The 19782-nt window shown below is 41.2% G+C and overlaps 1 protein-coding gene across 6 annotated transcripts; it reads right to left on the bottom strand.

The window, feature by feature from the left end:
- Nucleotides 1–1208: 1208 nt before the first annotated feature.
- On the bottom strand, nt 1209–18991 carry UBE2D1 (ubiquitin conjugating enzyme E2 D1). 6 transcript variants are annotated; one of them, XM_075717670.1, is made up of 7 exons: nt 18958–18991; nt 10942–11005; nt 10815–10846; nt 7973–8050; nt 7600–7705; nt 5196–5289; nt 1209–2089 (listed from the first exon to the last, which is right to left on the bottom strand). In XM_075717670.1, exons 1-7 carry the CDS (start codon nt 18979–18981, stop codon nt 2044–2046), a joined length of 444 nt encoding a protein of 147 aa, XP_075573785.1. In that variant the 5' UTR covers nt 18982–18991; the 3' UTR covers nt 1209–2043. The 6 variants fall into 6 exon arrangements, with proteins under 6 accessions (XP_075573785.1, XP_075573787.1, XP_009489529.1 ...); XM_075717672.1 differs by lacking the exon at nt 18958–18991 and adding an exon at nt 18245–18274; XM_075717674.1 differs by lacking the exon at nt 1209–2089 and adding an exon at nt 7152–7311 and having other exon boundaries at nt 5260–5289.
- Nucleotides 18992–19782: the final 791 nt, after the last annotated feature.

Raw genomic sequence — 19782 nt, 5'->3', positions numbered from 1 at the left:
TTTCCAAGCAATCCGCAATAAAAATCAGCTAAACCAAAAGGAAGCGAGTATTCCAAGGTGCAATTCATACTTTCATTTTCATACAGTTCAATACAGATATTGCAAACATTTAAGCAGCTTCTCGTACATATTGCTACTGATCTAGAGAAAATAAAAGCTCCGGGAGCGCATTCTGATGGCCAGCGTTCCCTACCGGCATTTTAGCAACACGTATGAACAGCGGCTGTGCCTTCCCCGCCCCACTGTCCCCGTTAAAGTATAATGAAGCACTCACTCTAATAACACGCCCCCCCCCCCCCCCCCATTTATTCAGCTTACAACCTGAAGCGAACACGGATATTTTCAGATCAAGAGAGCCACTCTCCATCAAGCTTTTGTTTCAAAAAGTCAGCATTACATCATAGATAAAACCGTAGCACAAAAGTGCCATTTTCCCCGTACGCAACCAGCTCGTGCCCTTTGGGCCAGTAAGTCAGCAAGCATGAAGATGATCGTATCCCACGGGGAGGAATAAAAGCTCCTACTGCGCACGCTTCCCGCCCACAACCCAAATTCCAGTTTGGCATTCATGACAGAAAAAAAGAAAAAATACCCCAAATATTTCTGTAGTCTTAAAAATGTATTTTACGACGACAAATTTCCCAATTGCAAGTCAGTTTACTTTCACGCGCAAGGTACAGAGAAAAAGTTTAGTCACGCATTTTTATTTTCAGATACCCAAGAAGAACGTACGGTAGGAAATCAAAATTCTTCTGCTTTTCATCTACTTCCTAAGAAGACTTTCCCTCTCCAGCACTGTCGGTTTTCCACGTGCACGGTCTGAAGCAACTGAAGTGCCAGTTAACGGAAAAGTTAGCTTCAAGTGCGCGAAGTTTCCTGTTAATGTTCTGATACTGCAAATACACCACCTTAACCGAAGCGTTTGATGTTCAAATACTCGCGGCTATTTCCTCCCTAAATGAACAGAGATGCAACGTGTCCTTAAACTAGCTGAAATCCTATGTAAAACAACGGGCATAGCACGCTCAATAAATTAGGCTAAAGCTAGGATAAAAATTAATTGCACCACAGCTCTACGTATGCATGGCTTGCTTCTCCCTTTTGTCTACAAGACACACGCACGCTTAGTATTTTGATTTCTAATGTTAGAACAAGCACTTTAAGGATAGGCATGGTTTTAAAAAAAGCCAAGACGAGTAGTAGAAAATGCATTTTATTTATATGGAAAAGGCTACATTTAGATTTGTAAAAGGTCTGTGATAGTGTTATGTTGCCCACATGTCAAAAATCATTCGTGAATAGCAACAAAACGGTTACACATCTTTCTACATAGCAGTGCAATTAGTTCACATTGCAATAAAATTAAGTCAAGTATGCAACAGAATCAAAACCAAGTGTTTCTCCATAATCAGCTTACAAAGAATTACAGTGCAAAGATCATTTCAGGTTTTAAGAAATCTGCAGTCAGTCTTTAGAATATCCTAAGCGGGTGGGATACTCCAATTATTTTCATTACTAGCAGTTGTATCTCGTCAATACTGTGCACAAGCAAGTCAGTCTAAAATGAAATGACTTACACGGTAAATAAAATATTTAGTCTATACAGTAAAAAAAATACAAATTATGTAAGTGAACTAACAAAATGAAATTTGAACACACTTATGAAACGGACAACATACTTTAAGGACACACATACGGTATTCATCACATACAACCAGCTACTTTTTCCAGCAAAAATAATTTGGTTGCTTTACAGCTGCATTATGGATCTCGTAGTCTGAAGATGCAGATGTCCAACCTTAAAAACTGTAATAAATGTCTTCTGCAAAGCATACAAAGAGGATAAATATTCTTATCGCAGTCATAAGGTTATTTTGGAAGTTTTGCTCTCCCTTGCTCCAGAAACACACTTTACACGGGTGAAAAAAATTCAAGGGGCATCATGAGACAGCGAAACAGTAAACTGTGCTCCGTTTCCGTCTAATTTTGAAAAAAGCCTAGAATTTACAGTACTCTGTGGTATATGAAAAAGTCTTCACAAGTTTACATTGCATATTTCTGAGTCCATTCTCTCGCGTGTCTGTTGTATCTGTACGTGCAGAAAGAAGGCATTACAGTGAAGAGCTGTTAGTGATACACTGACAAGAGCCACATATTTACTTAATACAGGTGTTACTGAGCTTTTCACCTCTTAGCGTTGATTCAAATAACGTTAAAATAGTCCAAAAGCTAAGAAGTAGATACCCACTGTACATTCCGTTCCTAAGGCTACCTACCAAAGCTATTTAGACTCAAAACCGGTCTTGCAGGTTTGTATTAAAATGCGTCATTGTGCACACTTAATTTGCATTTCACAACTGGCTCCCTTATTTGTACCTTCACAGGAACATGTTGTCAATTATTCCTAAATGCGTATGCTATTAACAGTCTGACAAAGTTCACACATTTTAGTTGCATAAAATTCAGTATAATTAACTGGTTTTGGAAAGGGTGGGGATAGAAGGCATGGTGATGATTTTTTTTTTTTTTTTTAATTCTCCATTCTGCATTTCAGAAGCTGAAAGGAAATTTTCCTGAACAGCGTTTTTGACTAGGTTTTAAGTCTTGGGTCTTTTCCTTCTGATACGAAGCTCACTAGCACTCACAAAGGTAAATGTCCTTAGAGAGTCCATAACTTCCCCTCTGGTCCTCACATTTGTTACATTCTCTTCAGACTAGATTCACTTTCTTCTGGGTCCTCCAGAGAAAACGGTGGCAGGTTTTTAAATCCATTTCTTAAGATCAGTATAGCAACTTACGTACTAACCGGTTTTGTTCTTAAGAATATGCTACCGTACAAGGCTTTGGATTCTTACTTATGGTAAAATACCCATAGATAAATGCTCAGGGGTAACCAGCCATTATCTTTCATTTCCTAGATTGAAGCTGAGATTAAAAAAGAAATTAACAGGTGATCAGCATAAGATAAAGCTATAGTCAAGACTACACGTTCTCTCACTTTCTCCAGCAATGATTAAGTTTCACCATTTTGGAGATAGAGAAGTATCCCTTGTCCGCTTCCTTCAAAAAGAGGAGGCACAGCTGCTGAGATGACTATTAAGTAGATGGATGGACAAAAGCTGAGGCACAAATGGGCAGACGCTGAGGCACAACGTCCTCAACTTGAATGCTACTGCTTTGCAGTACAAGCCACAGAGTTCAAGCACTTCAGAAGTGGCCTACGCGATTTGATTGCATCAGACATCAAACTGTCAGAAAAAGGCCATTTTAGTAATTCTTATTCTAGGGAGAACAATACTAGACCATAGGCTTCCATGTGACTTCTACATCACTCCTCCTCTATCCAGTCCTCAAGGGAAAAGCAAAACTCAAATCTTCATGGACCTGTGGTACGTGACGAACCGCAGGCCCCTAGCATGCACTGCAAGAAGTCTTCAGTGGCTCAGTACTAAAAAAATAGGTACCAAACAATTTCTCAGTCAGTTAACCGGAACTGACAGTTAGTCAGAAAGTCAAAAATTCTTCTGGGTATCACAAACATTCCACTGAATCTGACACAAAGAGTCTAACAATTAAAATAGTTAACGGCGAGGTTACCAAAAAGCAGCTTAAGTGCCAAGGACAAAAAGCCTGCCCCAAACTAAATCCATAATAACCTTTTCCACAGCTTGAAGAAGTAGCCAGATAACCAGTGGTGGTTAGGCTGTCGATCAATGTGCTGCATGGCTACAACTATTTAATTTAATAGGCCACCAGAAAATTTGTGACACATTCATTTTGGGAGAAGGTTATTCCATTCTGGGCAAATTAGGACTGGATGTATTTGGAAAACCTTAGGGACTCCTACTCGTTACTATCCTAAATTGATCTTGTGTTTCAGTCTTTCTTAATGCCACACACACCTAGAAAACCCACAGGTGCTAAAGCCCTGTTACAGAAGACGGCTCAGGCCACGCCGACAGACTGCAGACTACATGCTGGATCGCACTCAAAGCACCTACAGCAGCAGAGCTCAACAGCATCTCCCAGTGGTAAGCAAAGTATTTCCTTTCTGGATCACCCATTCTGTAACCTTTTCCATGCATAAAGTTTTTAAAGTTTGTAAGCCCAGGAGAAGCAGGTAGCTGATGTATCAGCAGAAAGCAGCAAAGGTGGAAAATCTCACACCGGTAGTTTTTCCTCCGTGGAACCCTTTGGAAATCATGCGGTTTTATCGGCAGAATAAAGGGCCTGAGCTTCCTGCCACCCACAACAAACTCTTAAGAACTCAACGCATCACTGCTTAGATACCCGTAAATTTCACTATTCAAAATTTGAGTGGCAAAAGGAGTCACTCTAGAGGGACACTGCTCTAGAAAAACTCTGCTATGCCAAGCACTGGGCTTGTTAGCAACACCTAAATCCTGTTATCTGGTGGTGTGAGGGTTCACCGTGTAGGTAGTTACAAGACAGTATTTCAAAACCCTCCTTAGGAGTGATGTCCAACAAGGAGTCAGCAGGCCTCAAAACTGAACTTTGGGAAATCCAGGTCGTTCCACACTATAAGTAAAAGACCCCAGCATAGATGTTTCAGGCAGTGTAGTACTTTTAGAGTTCAAACTCCTCAAATCAAAATCAGGTTTGGTCCAGAAGCACATAGTGCTTCAGTTATGCGCTGTCCACGTTACCTACCCAAAATCAGAAACTTCCTGCAAGTTCTACAGCTCTTCCAGAAAGTAAAGGAGGTTCTTTTTCTCTGTAAGATGCTGCAAATTGTAATAAATGTGACAATGGTTCTTAGCGCTAAACAGAGCTGAATATGAGTCTATCCTACATTTACAAAATTATGTACAAAGAACTCGCGCCTAACATCTTACTAAAGGCACAGGTTTTACAACCAGAGGATCACAGCAGCAACAAATAATTCGTATCCGGGAAATGATTTTTCATGCAACACAAAAGTGCAAAGGTTTTATGCAACAAAGTATAAAAAAATAGTAAGTATCCACCAGCTGTGTACGCCTACCAACGTTTTGTTACTATTACCAACTACGAGTTTCCTGCTTGCCATTCCACTGATCGATATTTTCAAGATTTGAACATCTAATCCTGTAGAAATCTAGGAAAAGAGTATCTTTACAAGTTAAGATAGAAGGTGCATAGCAGATAACCATCTGCAAGTACCACACACACAAATACGTATATGTTATACTCACTTTTCCTTGTCTGACTTGTAGATCTGTGCAATATCCGGTACTAAAGGATCATCTGGATTAGGATCACAAAGTAAGGAGCATATGGACAATAAAACTAAATAAAAGAGACACTAGATTAAACAAGTTAGTTTGCTTTGTATCTACAATCCTTTAATATATTCCAGTACACTGAAGGAGGGTGGTCAAAGGGAGATCGGAAAGAGAATGCATATTAGTATTAAGCTTTCACACAGAAGTTCTGCTCAAAAATGTTTACACAGCGTCATTTTTCTAGGTCCTATGTAAACAATGCCTGCTACTAGCCTAGAGAACTTGCAACCCATGGTCCTGCACCTTCTGTAATGATCTCTCTCCCATGTTTTAACCTATGAACATTAAACAAACTACAGACTACACAGTTGCCTATAAATATTTCAAACTAAGCTCTTCCATCTACAATTATTTCAGATAATTAATAATGTTAATATTACCCTGCCATGCAATGCTCTATTTGTGCATGTCCTTCTCCACCTCTGTGCTAACAGTTATTCTCTCTTTCATATGAATATTTCACTCCATTTGACAGAAGTGCAGCTTCCATTTTGGGAAAATACTTCATCAGTATTATATGCAGGTATTCATTTATAATTCCATATTCATTTCCTGGTATTGAACCAAGGATATTTGATTTTTCTAACATTTCCAGTCCATATGTTTCACGAAATTTCTATTTTTACACTCAAAACTAATATGAATATGAGAGTACAGAGTTAAACAATTCTAAACACGTCGTGAAAGGGAATTTGATGCTACAATGAGAATCTGCTGTAGAATATGATTTTTTTTCCCTTGCTTTATCTTGTCACAAAAGAGCCCGGACTAACACCTATTTTCAGCTGTAGCAAGTTCGACCACTTCATACCGACATACTTCATTTTATTAAGTGCCAAATACACCAGTCATATTAGGAGAATCAGGTTAGAATACTTGGTCACACCAATCAGAGGTACTATCAGTATGTTGCAATCCTTTCATTCAGGGAAACAAGAACTGTAAAGGAGAAAATTCCATGAGCCACTGAGCTAATTCCCAGTTTATGAAATACACAGTGTGCAAGCATGTTAAAAGCACGTCAAATCAGAACACGTTAAGACCAGCAGACTGCTCCTCTTTATAACTGAAGGAACGCTCAACAAGTAAAGACACAGAAAAGTGCTGAAGATCTGAAAACTTAAAGAGTTTTCAGTTGTAAATGCCAAGTGTTAAACATGATGTAAGTGCCAACTCTCATTTGCTAAATACCTTCTAAATAACTAGAAACAAGACACATTTTTCTCAGCGATAAAACAATCAACCAATTTCTGTGGAAAGTTACACACAATAGTAATTCATGTCTTCAGTGACTACATCAGGAAACAGTATGAAACTTAGATTTTATTTAGCTTGTGAGATTACTGCACAGGGTTGTTACGCATGAGCACAAGTTGCTTTTCCAAGGAGGCACTGCAATTGCACTTGCAGAGAGCAATTTCCATTGGACAAAGACTAACAACTTTCTCCTTGCTTGTACACCAAATGCAATGACGCCGTTCTAAAAAAAGACATACGGTTTAGAGAGCTCGCAAGATGTGACACTGTTTAACCTTTTGAGTCACATGAGAACTTTCTGTAATATGACTAAGAGCGTGCCTAAGCGTTTTGAAGATGGGTGAGAAAAAAATAACGATAGCACCCACATTTTAAGCAGCTTTTGAAGCGACACAAAATGCCTACAACAAAAGAACTGCTTAACTCTAACCTCAATGTTTCAAAAATCTACAGCGTTCAACTTGAGAAAGTTTAGCTACAGGACTAGAATATTTTAGCAAATCTCTTACTGATGACTTTTAAAGCAGTTACATTTTAAAATAGTCACCTTACAGAGGAATGCAAACCAGAACAATTGTATCTCATTTTAAAATAAAGTGTAATTAAGACCTTAGCCCACACAAGGACGTTCAGGCAACCCAAAGAGCCATCAATAATCAATCAGGTAAGCCCACACACGTCAGTATCAGGGTTTTCCATTTACATCCAAATTCATTTGATTCTGAAGCTCTCTTCACCAGTTTCTCCTCAGTTCTGCATGCACAGTCAGCTATAACACAGAAGTTGCATTTCAGGCTAATTGGACATTCATTAGCTTATTCAACTTGTTTTAGAACATTTCTTCACCATACACATCATATTTTATGTAATGGGACGCTCCAAATAAACTGTGCAAGTTCTTGGATCATAACAAGAATTCCAATGGAATTTGCCACTTCTGTAACACACAGGATAAATGAGTTCCCACTGCCACCCTTAGACAGTGCAGTAATACACAAAAAAGCACCATGGCAGTGTATGCAATTTCACAAATCCATTACCAAATCTGTGAGTTTACCTTTAGATACAGTCAGAGCTGGTGACCATTGCGATCTCAGGATATCAAGACAAATACTCCCATTACTGTTTATGTTTGGGTGGTATATTTTTGTTGTAAAAGCAATCTGGAATAAAAAAAGATAAATAAAACCCAGGTAAGATCGAATTCTGTTTATTACATTTGGAAACCTCAACATCGGTTCTTCAGTTCTAGTCATACCAGATCTGCCAACACAATCTATTGTACAGTCTTATCTGTTCATCCACTATGAACACGTAGCCTATTGCTGGCCTTCCTGGTTTTAACTCCAAAAATTAAGCCTCAAAGAACTAAGATGCAGAAACAAAGCTTCGACCAAAAAATTGCTTAAGTTTTGAGAGAAAAGACTTACCTTTGGTGGTTTGAAAGGATAGTCTGTTGGAAAGTGTACTGTGAGAAAAAATACTCCCCCTTGATATGCACTATCAGGCTGGGAAAAAAAAAAAAAACAAAACAAACAAAACACATTAAAATGTTTCAGTTATTTTGGAGCTTCCCTTCTGAACGCAGATAACCTCCCAAAGCTGCGAGTATCTTACAAGATCCATTTTTTCCCCAGTACACAGCGCATGCTATGGGCTGTGTAGGGGGAAAGGCAGAGGGAACTGAACCCTCCCACCGGCCTGCAGAGCTACAGCAGAGCCAACCATGGCTACTACTGCAAGTAGCGCAACGCGGCTGCTGAGCGCTGCCCTTCCTGGGGAGAGGGGGAGCAGCGTTTGACTGGCGGAGCTACAAAACCGCCGATCCGTCCGCTCCACCGCACCGAGGGAAATACAAAACCCAGAGCAGGTCTTCCAAATGCTGTCTCCGTGCAACACCACAGCTGCTCTGATCCTCCTCCATCCTTAAGCTATGAACATACTTACCTTAAGAAGTGGTTTCTCTTTGCAGCTGCAAAGAGTAGGATTTTCCAACATAATTCAGTTGATCATGATGACATCAGGGAGTTTTAAAACACACAACATCTTTGTGACCTGCACAAATCTGTGAACATGCATTTTGTTAGAGAACATGTGCACAGGTTTACGTCCAGGTTGCACACAGTTAATAGATAGGAATAACTTTGTTGCAGTCATCTGTTGAGGCAATCTTTCATTTTTATTAACTGGAAAAGTGAGGGGAAAAGTCTCAATGCTAAATGACAGAGACAAGTGCTGCCATTTCTGATTAAGGGAAGGAGAAGAAAACCTTTCTCATTACTTGGTAAGTTTAAAACAGCAACACAGGAACTCAATCTCCACAAAGCTGCAGAAGATCAAGTTTTTGGGTTTTCTTCTGGAAACAAAGGCAGACTTTTTCAAGTAAGATGTTTACCTTGGAAATGAGCAAAAATTACCATTTTAGAGATGAATCGAAGAGGTCAAGTCACAAATGGTCCACTAAGACATGTCGTCTTACAAATTCAAAATGCAGACAGTGTTGCAATGTAAGGCAGGTTATATAAAGTACTGCTAAGAAGTCAGCATTAGGTAACATCAGAAGAGATTGCCACTGTACTTCCACTTAGGTTTGAAAGGACTGCTCGCATGCATACTAAATGGATTTGTCAAAGTTAAAATAAGCTGAAGATAAGACAAGTTCAGTGTCAGACAGAAGGCAAAGCGAAGTCACGGCAGGTTTTGTGAGTAAGGTACGTAAAACAAATTGATGATGCCCATAGACAGGAGAAGAGGTTACCCTACTTCCACACATAGGAAGTGGATTCTGAAGGTAAGCTTTAGCCCTATACTGCCATCAGGATGTATGCAGGATGTGCATCCCTATTTCCTTATGTTATCAAGACAAAGGATTAACATGTGTTCTTTTGTTGTTGGCAGATATGGCTGAGAAAGGTTGGCAAGACATGCTGATTCTTATCTTTAGAGAAATCTGAGGAACCTGCAGCGAAGAAAAGAGTATCTGCCGCTACAGAATAAGGAAGGTGAATTGCAAGCTCAAAGAAAAAAAAAATGGAATTTAGGTTGGGATTTATGTGCTAGTATTTCCCTCACTCAGGTCATCAGTGTCATTCGGGACAGAGACATTATTGGTGCAATCAGCACATAACCTTTTGTTAACTCCTAAGTTCTTTGCTGTTTTGCCATGCACCTTTAAGCAGCACAGAGGGGCAAGGGTCGTAATGACTTTGTACGTGAAAGAACACAGTTGTTAAAGAAAAATGGCAAAAGCATTAGTATTCTACAGAAAAACTTGCCACGATCATTTCAGTTGCTGCCGGGCCATCGACAAGTCAGACAATGGACTCCAGCATACCACTGGCAAATTAGTAACTGATCTTTCACCATTTCAGAGCAGCTGTGCTGGAAATGCAGAAATAGCCTCAAAGCAGTCGCAATTCCAATTTTCTCCACCACGTGCTGCTGCATCTTAATGGACTAAGTATTGTCTCAAAATTTCAACTCACGCAGTGGTTCAGCTCATCATCTGTACCAGAAATTCTTCTTTCCAAATTAGTAAGTCCAAACCAAAACCACTAGGAATACAAACTCCTTACCACGGTATTAATAAAACACCCCTTCTCTCAGGTCATGTTGTTCTTTATCCTTTATGCGGAAACCCTTTCCAGTTTTCCTTTAAAACTTTCTGTTCCTAAGCTTTACTGTCCTTTCTATGTCATCTCCTTGACAAGAGTCCTAAATGGGGTCTTTAGAGATCTCCCTCAACCCAAGGAAAGCCGGCCTTTCTCTCACAGAAACCAAAAGTACCCACAATTGCCCATCTACAGTTTGCAAAGGCTATGTTTTCGCCAGAGCCACACAGCAGCCATCAAATAAGCTCTAAAAGCCCCCAAATCACCCTGTGCAACATCACTCTTGTTTACAGTTACCAACTTTAACACTGGATCACACCCACTCTTCCTCCTTTCAGATGGAGGAATCTTCCAGAATTGAAATTACCATCTTTGAAAAGCAAGCTTTTCACTTGGCAGCCCACATCGCCAATTCAAACGTTGCACCTAACTGATTAAGCACCCCTAACTCCATGAAGGGGACAGATTTTTGAACAGTTACAGAAAGAAACTAGTACCAGACTACTAAGAACACCACCACCACCCTGTACACAGTCTGTCTTTAACCTGTACACAGCACAGCCAAATTTGACCGCCATGTTTGCAGAAACCTAAATGAATCCTTCCGTAACAAAAAGGGAAACGAGGTCTACTTTCTAAGGAGCACAAATTATATACTTACAGGTCCCATAATTGTCGCTTGCCAGTGAAACACTGAAAGTCAAAAAGATACAACAATTAGAGATTTTCCAAGCTTTTTCTTACCCGAAAAAAGGTCAACTGTGACAATGTACTATGGAAGACCTTACAGTCATCTCCAACAGGTCCAGCAGAACAGTGGGCTGGTGGGTCTCGCTGCAGATCACTTAGTTCCTGTAAGAAACACACAAATATTTGAAAAACATCTACATGAAAATACACACCACTCAGCAGCATCACTTCAAAAGCCAGAACACATATTTTATTAAATAGACCTGTGGTATTTTTAAAGAAATCAACACTTAAAATGCCCACTCACATTGAAAGGGATTTTTGCCACATAGGTCTGCAGCTAAAGACAACACTGTGCTATAAATTAATATCTAAAAGTATTTAAGAGTTATAGCCAAGTTCATAAGCAGCTGGATAGAGACAGGAAAAAAATAATGAAGAAAATGAAGGGTTTCTTGATTTCTCTGTAAACTCACCGCTTAATTTAGAAACTGATGTGCTAATCCAACCATTCCTTTAGCTTTTGAATTTACAAAAGCTTCTTGTATTGGCATAATCTGTGTACACTAGCTGAGTTAAACTAGCTCATAAAATGCTTGCAGTCTGCCTAGAGGTGATATATAATAACATAAAGGTCCCTAAATAAACTAGAAAACAAAGGAAAAATATTAGCTCTGCACCTTATTTAACATACCTTGATTTAATTCCCTGCATGATTTTTTTTCATGACTACTAAAAAAAAACCCCAAGAAAGTTGAAATTTAAGAGGAGCATTCAGAGAAGCTTTTGCAGGTCAACGGATTTGTTTCCTTGACAGAAGTCCTCACAATCCCAAATAATTTAAAATGGTTATTTAGTTACACAAAATCAGCTCAGCTTTTCATCTGATTTATCATCACTATATCAAATGCACAACAAGCCAGGCATTAACGTTAGTTCCTTTTCCTTGTTTAATTTAACATACCACTTTTGATGTCTGGAGTTTTACTATACAACTTTTTCCAATTCTAAGCTGATAGGAACTGTGCTAAGTTTAACAATTATGTGTAAATACTACCACTGAAATGAGCCAAAAGATGTGTGCTAAGCTACTGTTCATCAGTCAACTAATTACTCAAAACATACACTTTTTAAGTCAACAATAGACACAAGCAGGTCTGCAAGTATCTCCTTGCTTTTAGCATAAGGAGTAACAGTGGAAACATTTCTACCCAAAAACCATTAGTCAAGACAACTACTTCCAAAATCAAGGCTTAAATTGGAACTAAGTTTAACTCAAGTATAGAATTTGTGGACGTAGCACCATCAGACCTTATGTACAATTTGAAAGGTTAAAACTCTGCACTTCTCAACTGCTGTGCTATATTTATCCATTTACGACATCCAGTAAACATTTCAACTCACAGTTCTCTCTTCGAGGGACCCAATTTACCATGGACATGGCACCTAAATTCAGGCACACTTCTTACAGGTCCGCTCTTGGCCCCGAATTCAAAGAAAGGCACCACAACAGATGTTCAGCCAGGTAATAGAGTAGTAATATTACTACTCGTTCTGAAGTCACTCCTCACGATCTTGGCGATTTAAAAGAAAAGAGACAGTTCTTTGATATGTACCGAAATATCTCAGGTTGCCAGCTAGTGTTACTTGTCAGCCCTCAATGTTATTCTGTCGGTGAAATTCTACGCTGGTCCAGAAACAACACTCCGGGGTAGGTTTTGACTAATAAAGGCAAGAGCAAAACCCTTTAAAAGTGCAGTTCCCTTTTTAATCGGAGGATTCAAATTTCACTAAGGGAGTGATACAGAGAACCAGTAATCTATGCAAAGCCAAGTCCTCGCCAGTACATGGAGTCAACAAGTCTCAAATTTCCAGGAGTCACGAGAGTTGTAACAAGCATTACCAGCAACAGAGCAGTTACAGCCACTGTCTACTCTAACTCGCAACTCAAGATCTAACCCAACAAGAGATTTAAGTCTTGTACACCCATAAAAAAGAGGCAGCTACATGAGACTGTTAGCCAAAACAGAGAACTCAAAGCCTAGAGTTTTATAGCAGTCATGGCTGACTAGTAAAATAAAGGCAATGACAGGAAAAATATGTAGCTTAACTCTGTTCAGAAAGTCTCTAAAATACACAAACATTCTTTTATGCATATGTGAACTGCTAGGCAAGCACTTAATTCTGGAGTCGCGAGTCTGTAACAGTACTCTCATTTGCTAGATGCTTTCCTCAAGATCTTTACATACCCCAAAACCACACAAATTGGTTTTCTTTCATATGCACGCACACACTTTAGAATTGGTAGAACTGGGGAAAGCTCCTCAGGTATACACTTCCAATTTGTTCAGGCTAAAGGCACTGAAATTTGTCCATGATAAAAAAAACCCCATGTTTTTAATCATACCTTGATGAGACCCAGAACTATCAACTTCTGTTATTAATATTTCCCTAACAACGACAAAAAAAAGGTTCTCTTCAACCAACTTCACTAAATGAAAGCAACATTCACAGATACATTCAGTGCGCTTCTACAGCTAGGAAACATAAAGCCAGACCAAACTTCAAAATCCTGATAGAGCAAATTCAAGCCATATTTTCCAATCGTAAGAAATAATGTAGTAAAGCTAATGTAGTTTAAAGATATAAATGGTAACATGATCAAACTTTGTAAACCAAGTTGGCCAGTGTTAACAGTTTGAGCTTTTACATACAGAAGCTCAGATCAAGCTGTGATAAAAACAAAGAACTATTCAGCTTTATACTGTTCACTGTGCTGTTTAAGCTTCATAGTCAAAGCAAAATTAGCTGGAAAGCTGTAAGATTTAGGTTTCAAGCTTTCCTACATCTTTTGAAACGGTGCAAGGAGATAGTCAGAATGTCCCCCATCAGCCAGACTGACTTGCCAGTGTCCAGAGCCAAACACTGCAGAACGGTTGTGATGATTCTCTAGAGAAAGTGTATTTAGAAAAACTGCTTCATGACTTCACATATTCACAAAAGAATGAAATGTTGAATTCAAGAATTCTCTATACAAAGCAGCAAAGATGCTCTTCACAAGAAGCCCAAAACCTTGCTGTGTCAAGAGACAAGGCTGAAGAGTTACAAAGCACCAGGCGCTGAAACCTCATGAAGAAATGTAAGAGAACTGCATGTAAGGCACTACACAGTCAACGCTAAAGACTTCCCTGTAATTTTAAATTAATTGATTCCAGCAGTTTTGTCCACGTTTTAGGGATTATCGCTACGTAGCTGCACGATGCAGGTCTGGTTACTTCTCAAGGCCTTGTCTACAGTGGTATTTTTAGTTACTGCTATAGAAAACGCTGGTGCAAAACTTTGACGTACACAGGCTAACAAACAGCGTCTGTAACTCAAAGCAGTGCAGATTCAGTTTCAAAAGAGAAAGTCAACACTGCAAATTACAGCGTACACCAGTGCAATGTCTTTTATGAGAATATACAAAACCAAAATTTTGTCTGGAAGAGATGCAAACAGAAGTATCAGTTATTTCAAACACTGGTGAATGCCACAGCATAAATCATCTATCAAGAGCTCCAGCACATGCCATGCTATCCCAATACAGCCAGGATAAACTTCTACAGAGAAAACAGCTAAGCTGAGGACAGTGGTAGGAATAAATCTTCTAATCCTCTCAAACATATGAAATATTACAGAGTAGAACAGAATACTGTTAATTCTATGCCTCTAACCGGTTGCAACAGTAAACTACTCCTATTTGCAACTACAGAACAGCAGCAGAGCACAAAAGTAAGCGGGATCCGTGACCAGGTGTGGCTAATAAAGGAATATTCACATAATGCTACAAATGCTAAACAAGAATTACTGGAGATGGACACAGCAAAGCCTCCAAATTATCACCTTTCATTGCACCACACGTACTGTAGAATAAATAGCTCTGTCGGCAGCACAAGACAAAAATGTTAAAATCAAGCGTAACAGATGTAAACCACACGCTATGGTAAGCTATAAATGTTGGAAATACTTCTGAATGTGCAGACTAGTGCTCTTTGTCAAAGTATAATACAGGACGTATTTCATAAAAGTATAAAGTTGGTGAAGACTGGAAGGCCAGTTTAACAGTTACATGCTTCATTAGCGTGTCAGGCTTCTCTCCTAAAAAGCTACTGGAACAAGATTGTAAAGGGTACTTTGATAACAAGGAGATAAGTATTCTCAGCATAGTACTCATGGACACTCAATGGCTATGAGCATGAGCAACAAAAAAAAGCAGCCCTAAAAATGTCTCCTTTTCTTCAGTTAAAAAAAAAAGTAGTCAGAAAAAAAGACTGCAGACTACCAGAAGACCAAAATAAACTGCAGGCAGCATCACTAAAAGCTATTTTAATTCTCCAAGCAACACAAAAGCACAACCAGAGCCTTTTTCCATGCCATTATTTAAAATATGGGGGTTTATATTTGCCAGCTACGTTCTTCATTTCTTGCACAAAATGCACTGTAGACCACAGACTCACTTCCTACCAACTCCATGCATACGCTGCTGCTATTATAGTAATGCTGTCTGGAACCATCCGTCCAAAAAAAAAAAAAAAACCAAACCAAACCAAAAAGCAGTCATCAGAGTAGTTAAGGAAGTCTCTGTTCTTCATAAATTTGATAAACGTAAAGCAAATATTTATCATAACATTTCCTAACATAAAGGTAAGTCTTAGTAATAAAGTATGTATTCTATTTTTAAACCTTGTTTTAATGCAAAAAAAACCATTGCTGTGATTTCACAGCTGATGCTTTGAAAGCTAGTTAAAACATTTTATGTTACATATGCAAAAAAAGTTTATTTCCTTATTGTGTTTATTACCATCCAAAGGAAGCTTGTGTCTCAACAGTTTAAGGTCAAAATCTAAACCACAAATATTGATAAAGTTTTATTTACTTGAGTCAATTTACAGTAACAAAAGTTATTTTCAACATAAATATTCAAGTCAGTATGTCCTGTTACTCTACGCATATACAAAACCCATACTGAAACTAACAGACATATAGTTGATTGACGTATCTAGATGTTTGAATGCTTCTATTCTTACTGAGTTGTGGGCGAAAAACAATCAAGCACTATGCACCAACAAGATAAAAAACACCAGCTATTTTTAAACCAGTCTTCAAATGTGTCATAAAAGAGTTTGTCACTGGTTTCAAAATCTCTTCTAAATCCATTTCTCGAAAGTAAACCAAAAGTATAACAAAAGTAAATACCAGTTTTGTACGTATTTCAAAATAGCCCGAGCCATTAACAAGCATAACATCAACCCCTCGTTAACACTAGAGGAGCACCCAGAAGTATAGGATTTAGGATGCAAACGATCTCCTCAACTGTAATACTGAACTGACAGGACAGCAAAGGACAGCAAACTCGCAGTTAGGTATGTGAACAAAGGATTCGGAATACAAATCTCAGAAAAATAGTTCTGCAGAGGGCAGATGGGCAGAACTGACCTACACGCTAACTTACATAACCCGTCAGCCTGAATTATTTTCTACCTCGCACAAATGCCAATTTCCAGAGGCGGTAACAATAAAGGCTTCTTTGCAGAATATCCCTCCCCAATTAAAACCTACACTATTTGTTTCGTTTTCGTGATTTGCAACATTTGGAATTTACAGTGCCCACAAAAACATGAGTTATTCTTTCATTGGTGTGTCACAGACTATAGAGAAGCAACTCTGGCCCCAAGGAATATTTATTCTACCTCACACACAGAGCGCAGTCTAAAGTTTTTGGCAGCGTAGAAGTATACTGCCTGTCTTTCATGCTACGGCAGGGTAAAGCACTGACAAGGTAAACTAATACAGGCTGCTCAGCTTAAGATGAGTAAGAATCCCCCGTCCTTCCAAGAACTCCGAGATGAATTTGTCGTGGAGGTGGCACTGACGGCTGTGCTTACAGCGCAGGGCTTCATGTCCTCACCGCTCCTCCACCCTCAGCACTACGTTGATACACTTTCACCTGCAACGATCACCTTATTTGTTCATTATTCAGTTGCTCGTATTTTAAGAAAGCTCCCAAGCACAATACATCTTTCCATTATTAGTGTAAAATCTCGAAGTCTGCAACCTGTCCTCCTTTCAGGAGTCCCTCAAGACAGATCCACGAAAGATGGGATGAAACTACGCAGATCACAATGGCAATACTATTTACAAATTGAAATCCCAACAGGTATGAGACAGAAAACGCTTACTAACATTTCTACATATCACAGCTTTGCTTCCTCTAGTAGGCATCCAGGATGACAGTAGGCACTATCACCCTGAATACACATACTATCAAAATCATTGTGAGCAAACGCTCAAGCTTGCCAGCAAAATCCCTCAATTGTGTTGAGGCACAATTCCGCACCACCCAAGCTTAACTTCAGACGATACGTCTGGTTCGTCAAGCTCCCAAGTAATACTGCCATGTTTTCTGACAGCGCTTTGTTCTCCAAAGAGTTCCTCTAGGCACTTGCTGAAACTATGAAGTCCTTACAGCATTTCCTCTACTCCAGATCTTATCCCTTCCTACCCCTGAGATACAAACAGCTATCAACCTTTACAGCCAGTCTGAAACATCAGGGAGTTCGATGGGATAAACACACGGTCATACCAAGTATTTACAAAGTAGTAAAAAAAGAAAGTTGTGGCTTTCCAATATCTATATGGAAGTCTCTAAAGCAGAAAGAAGCATTACGCAGGAAACGCGCCAAGAGAAAAATACGGAGAACAATCCTATTCTAGCAGGACCTCATTTGGAAGATCACAACTACCGCTCCATCTCAAAAATACCAGAAGACTACCGGACTTTCCACTTTCTCTCTGTCTGTTCAGGTTAGCAGAATAAAACTGAACAAGAAGAGGAAAGAGAAGGCATTCAGAACAATCCTTTTCTTATAGGCACGAGGGTAAGGAGATATTCAAGAAAAGGGGGGAAATTAAAATGCCAAGAAGAGGCAAAGCATTCCCATAATATGTAGAAGCACAACAGAGTTAGTTATTAATATTTTATATAAAGTTCAAATGCAACCTTCATAACAAATATGTGACATGAAGTAACAAAAATCTCCCCTAATTACCTGTAAAGGCATAACAGGATTTGTAGCATGAGACCTAACTAGCAACTTTTGGTAGAAATCCATCCAAACAAATTTGTATCTATTGTACGGTATCCCAAACCTGCTCACTGCAGGGTCAAGGGGTCATTATAGAATTCTATTTCTATAATACCAACGTTTTCCAAAAGCAAAGGGAATCCAGAACAAGAAATTACATCACGGTCACTAAACGAGGATAGCACGAACACCGACTAAACACGGTGTGTCGACGGCAACAAAATACCGCGTATTCTATAACACGGCCAATGTGCCAGCGCTTAACTTCTCTGCTTACCATCCATAATGCCTTTTTTTGTCTGTACTGTGCAATGTACTGTTCGGTCTTGCCAAGCGACGGGAATCTCGACGTTTACTCCACAATTACAGCCTGGCCACTTATAAACGTTATCCAAAAAACTCTAGGGCTGGGATACATTCAAAGGTCATCTCAAGTACTGGGCTGACAGCGCTTCCTAATGTGGAAAAAAAACTTAGCGCAGAGAGCTAACCAAGCTAGGCGCGACAGGAGCGCGGTATTTTGGCAACGGGGGTTTTACTCACACCTCTACCACAGGTAACCCCTTAACACAACGTCGCCTGTCACCCACTACTTCACCGCCACACGCACCCTCGGGAAACACCTCGGCGGGTTTCTTAAGGATAGTTTCAACGCTGACGCGGGGCGGAGGGGGTGCTTCGAGAGGGTGAAGAGCCCCGAAACCGCAAGGAGACCGGGCAGAGCCACCCCTCCGCCACCGAGCAGCCGCTCCCCGCACCGCGCCGGGCACCTCCGCCCCCTCAGGCGACGCCGCGGGGCCGGCTGCGGCGCGGCCGCCGGGGGAGGGCAGCGCGGGCACGACCCGAGCGACGGCGAGGGGAAGGACGGGCCCCAGGCGGGGAGGACGCGGGGGCAACGGCTTCCGCCGGCGCCTCCGGCCCGGCCCGCCGCCACCACCCCCCCTCCTCCCCGGGGGGGCAGAGCCCCTCCCGCCCCCCGGCCCCACTCACTTTCTGTATCCGCTTCAGCGCCATGGGAGCGCGGGGCGGGCGGCGGCTGCGGGGAGCGCGGCCGGGCGGGGGAGGGGGGGTGCGGGCGGGGGGGGGGGGGGCGGAGCGGGCGGGTAACGGCATCGGCGCGCGCCGCGGAAGGCGGGAAGGGGCGGGGGGGGGGGGGGGGGGGGGGGGGCGCGCTCGCCGCTCCCTTTCGCGTCCGCCTGCGCCTGCGCAGCCGCGGGGCGGGAAGCGCGGGCCGCGGGGAGAGCGGCGAGGACTGCTGCTGCCCCCTGGCGGCCGGCGGTGCGCAGCCCGCCCCAGGGCCGCGTCTGTGAATGCTGAAATTTAATTTTTTTTTCCCTGTTTTAGCGGCGCTTAAACGTTACGGCGTGTGGCGGGCGGGCTTGGTTCTGATCTCGTCCTCTCCCCCCGGGCGTTGTGCGTGTGACTGGGAAACTAAAGCACCGTTAGGGCGTTTGGGTTCGAAGAACAAAAGGTGCTTGAAGGTCACGTCCTTGGCGGGCACGCTGAGCCGCGAAGGAGAGGAAAGGAACCGTGCGGGGCCGCGGATCCACTGCGCCCGCGCATCGGTGGGAGCCAGGGCTCACATCCACGATGCTGTACAGAAGGAACAGGAGAGGTGGGCCCCAGACTGGCCAGTCCTTAATCACAGAATTGTTAAGGTTAGGAAAGACCTCTAAGATCATCGAGTCCAACCGCTAACCAAGCACTGCCAAGTCCACCACTAGGCCCTGTCTGTAAGCACCACATCTACACGTCTTTTAAATACCCCCAGGGATGGGGACTCCACCACCTCTCTGGGCAGCCTGTTCCAATGCT

The sequence above is a fragment of the Pelecanus crispus genome, chromosome 10 (genome assembly GCF_030463565.1).
Source record: "Pelecanus crispus isolate bPelCri1 chromosome 10, bPelCri1.pri, whole genome shotgun sequence".
Lineage (NCBI taxonomy): Eukaryota > Metazoa > Chordata > Aves > Pelecaniformes > Pelecanidae > Pelecanus > Pelecanus crispus.
Note: the sequence above shows the minus strand (reverse complement) of the source record. Positions and strands in the feature narration are given on the sequence as shown.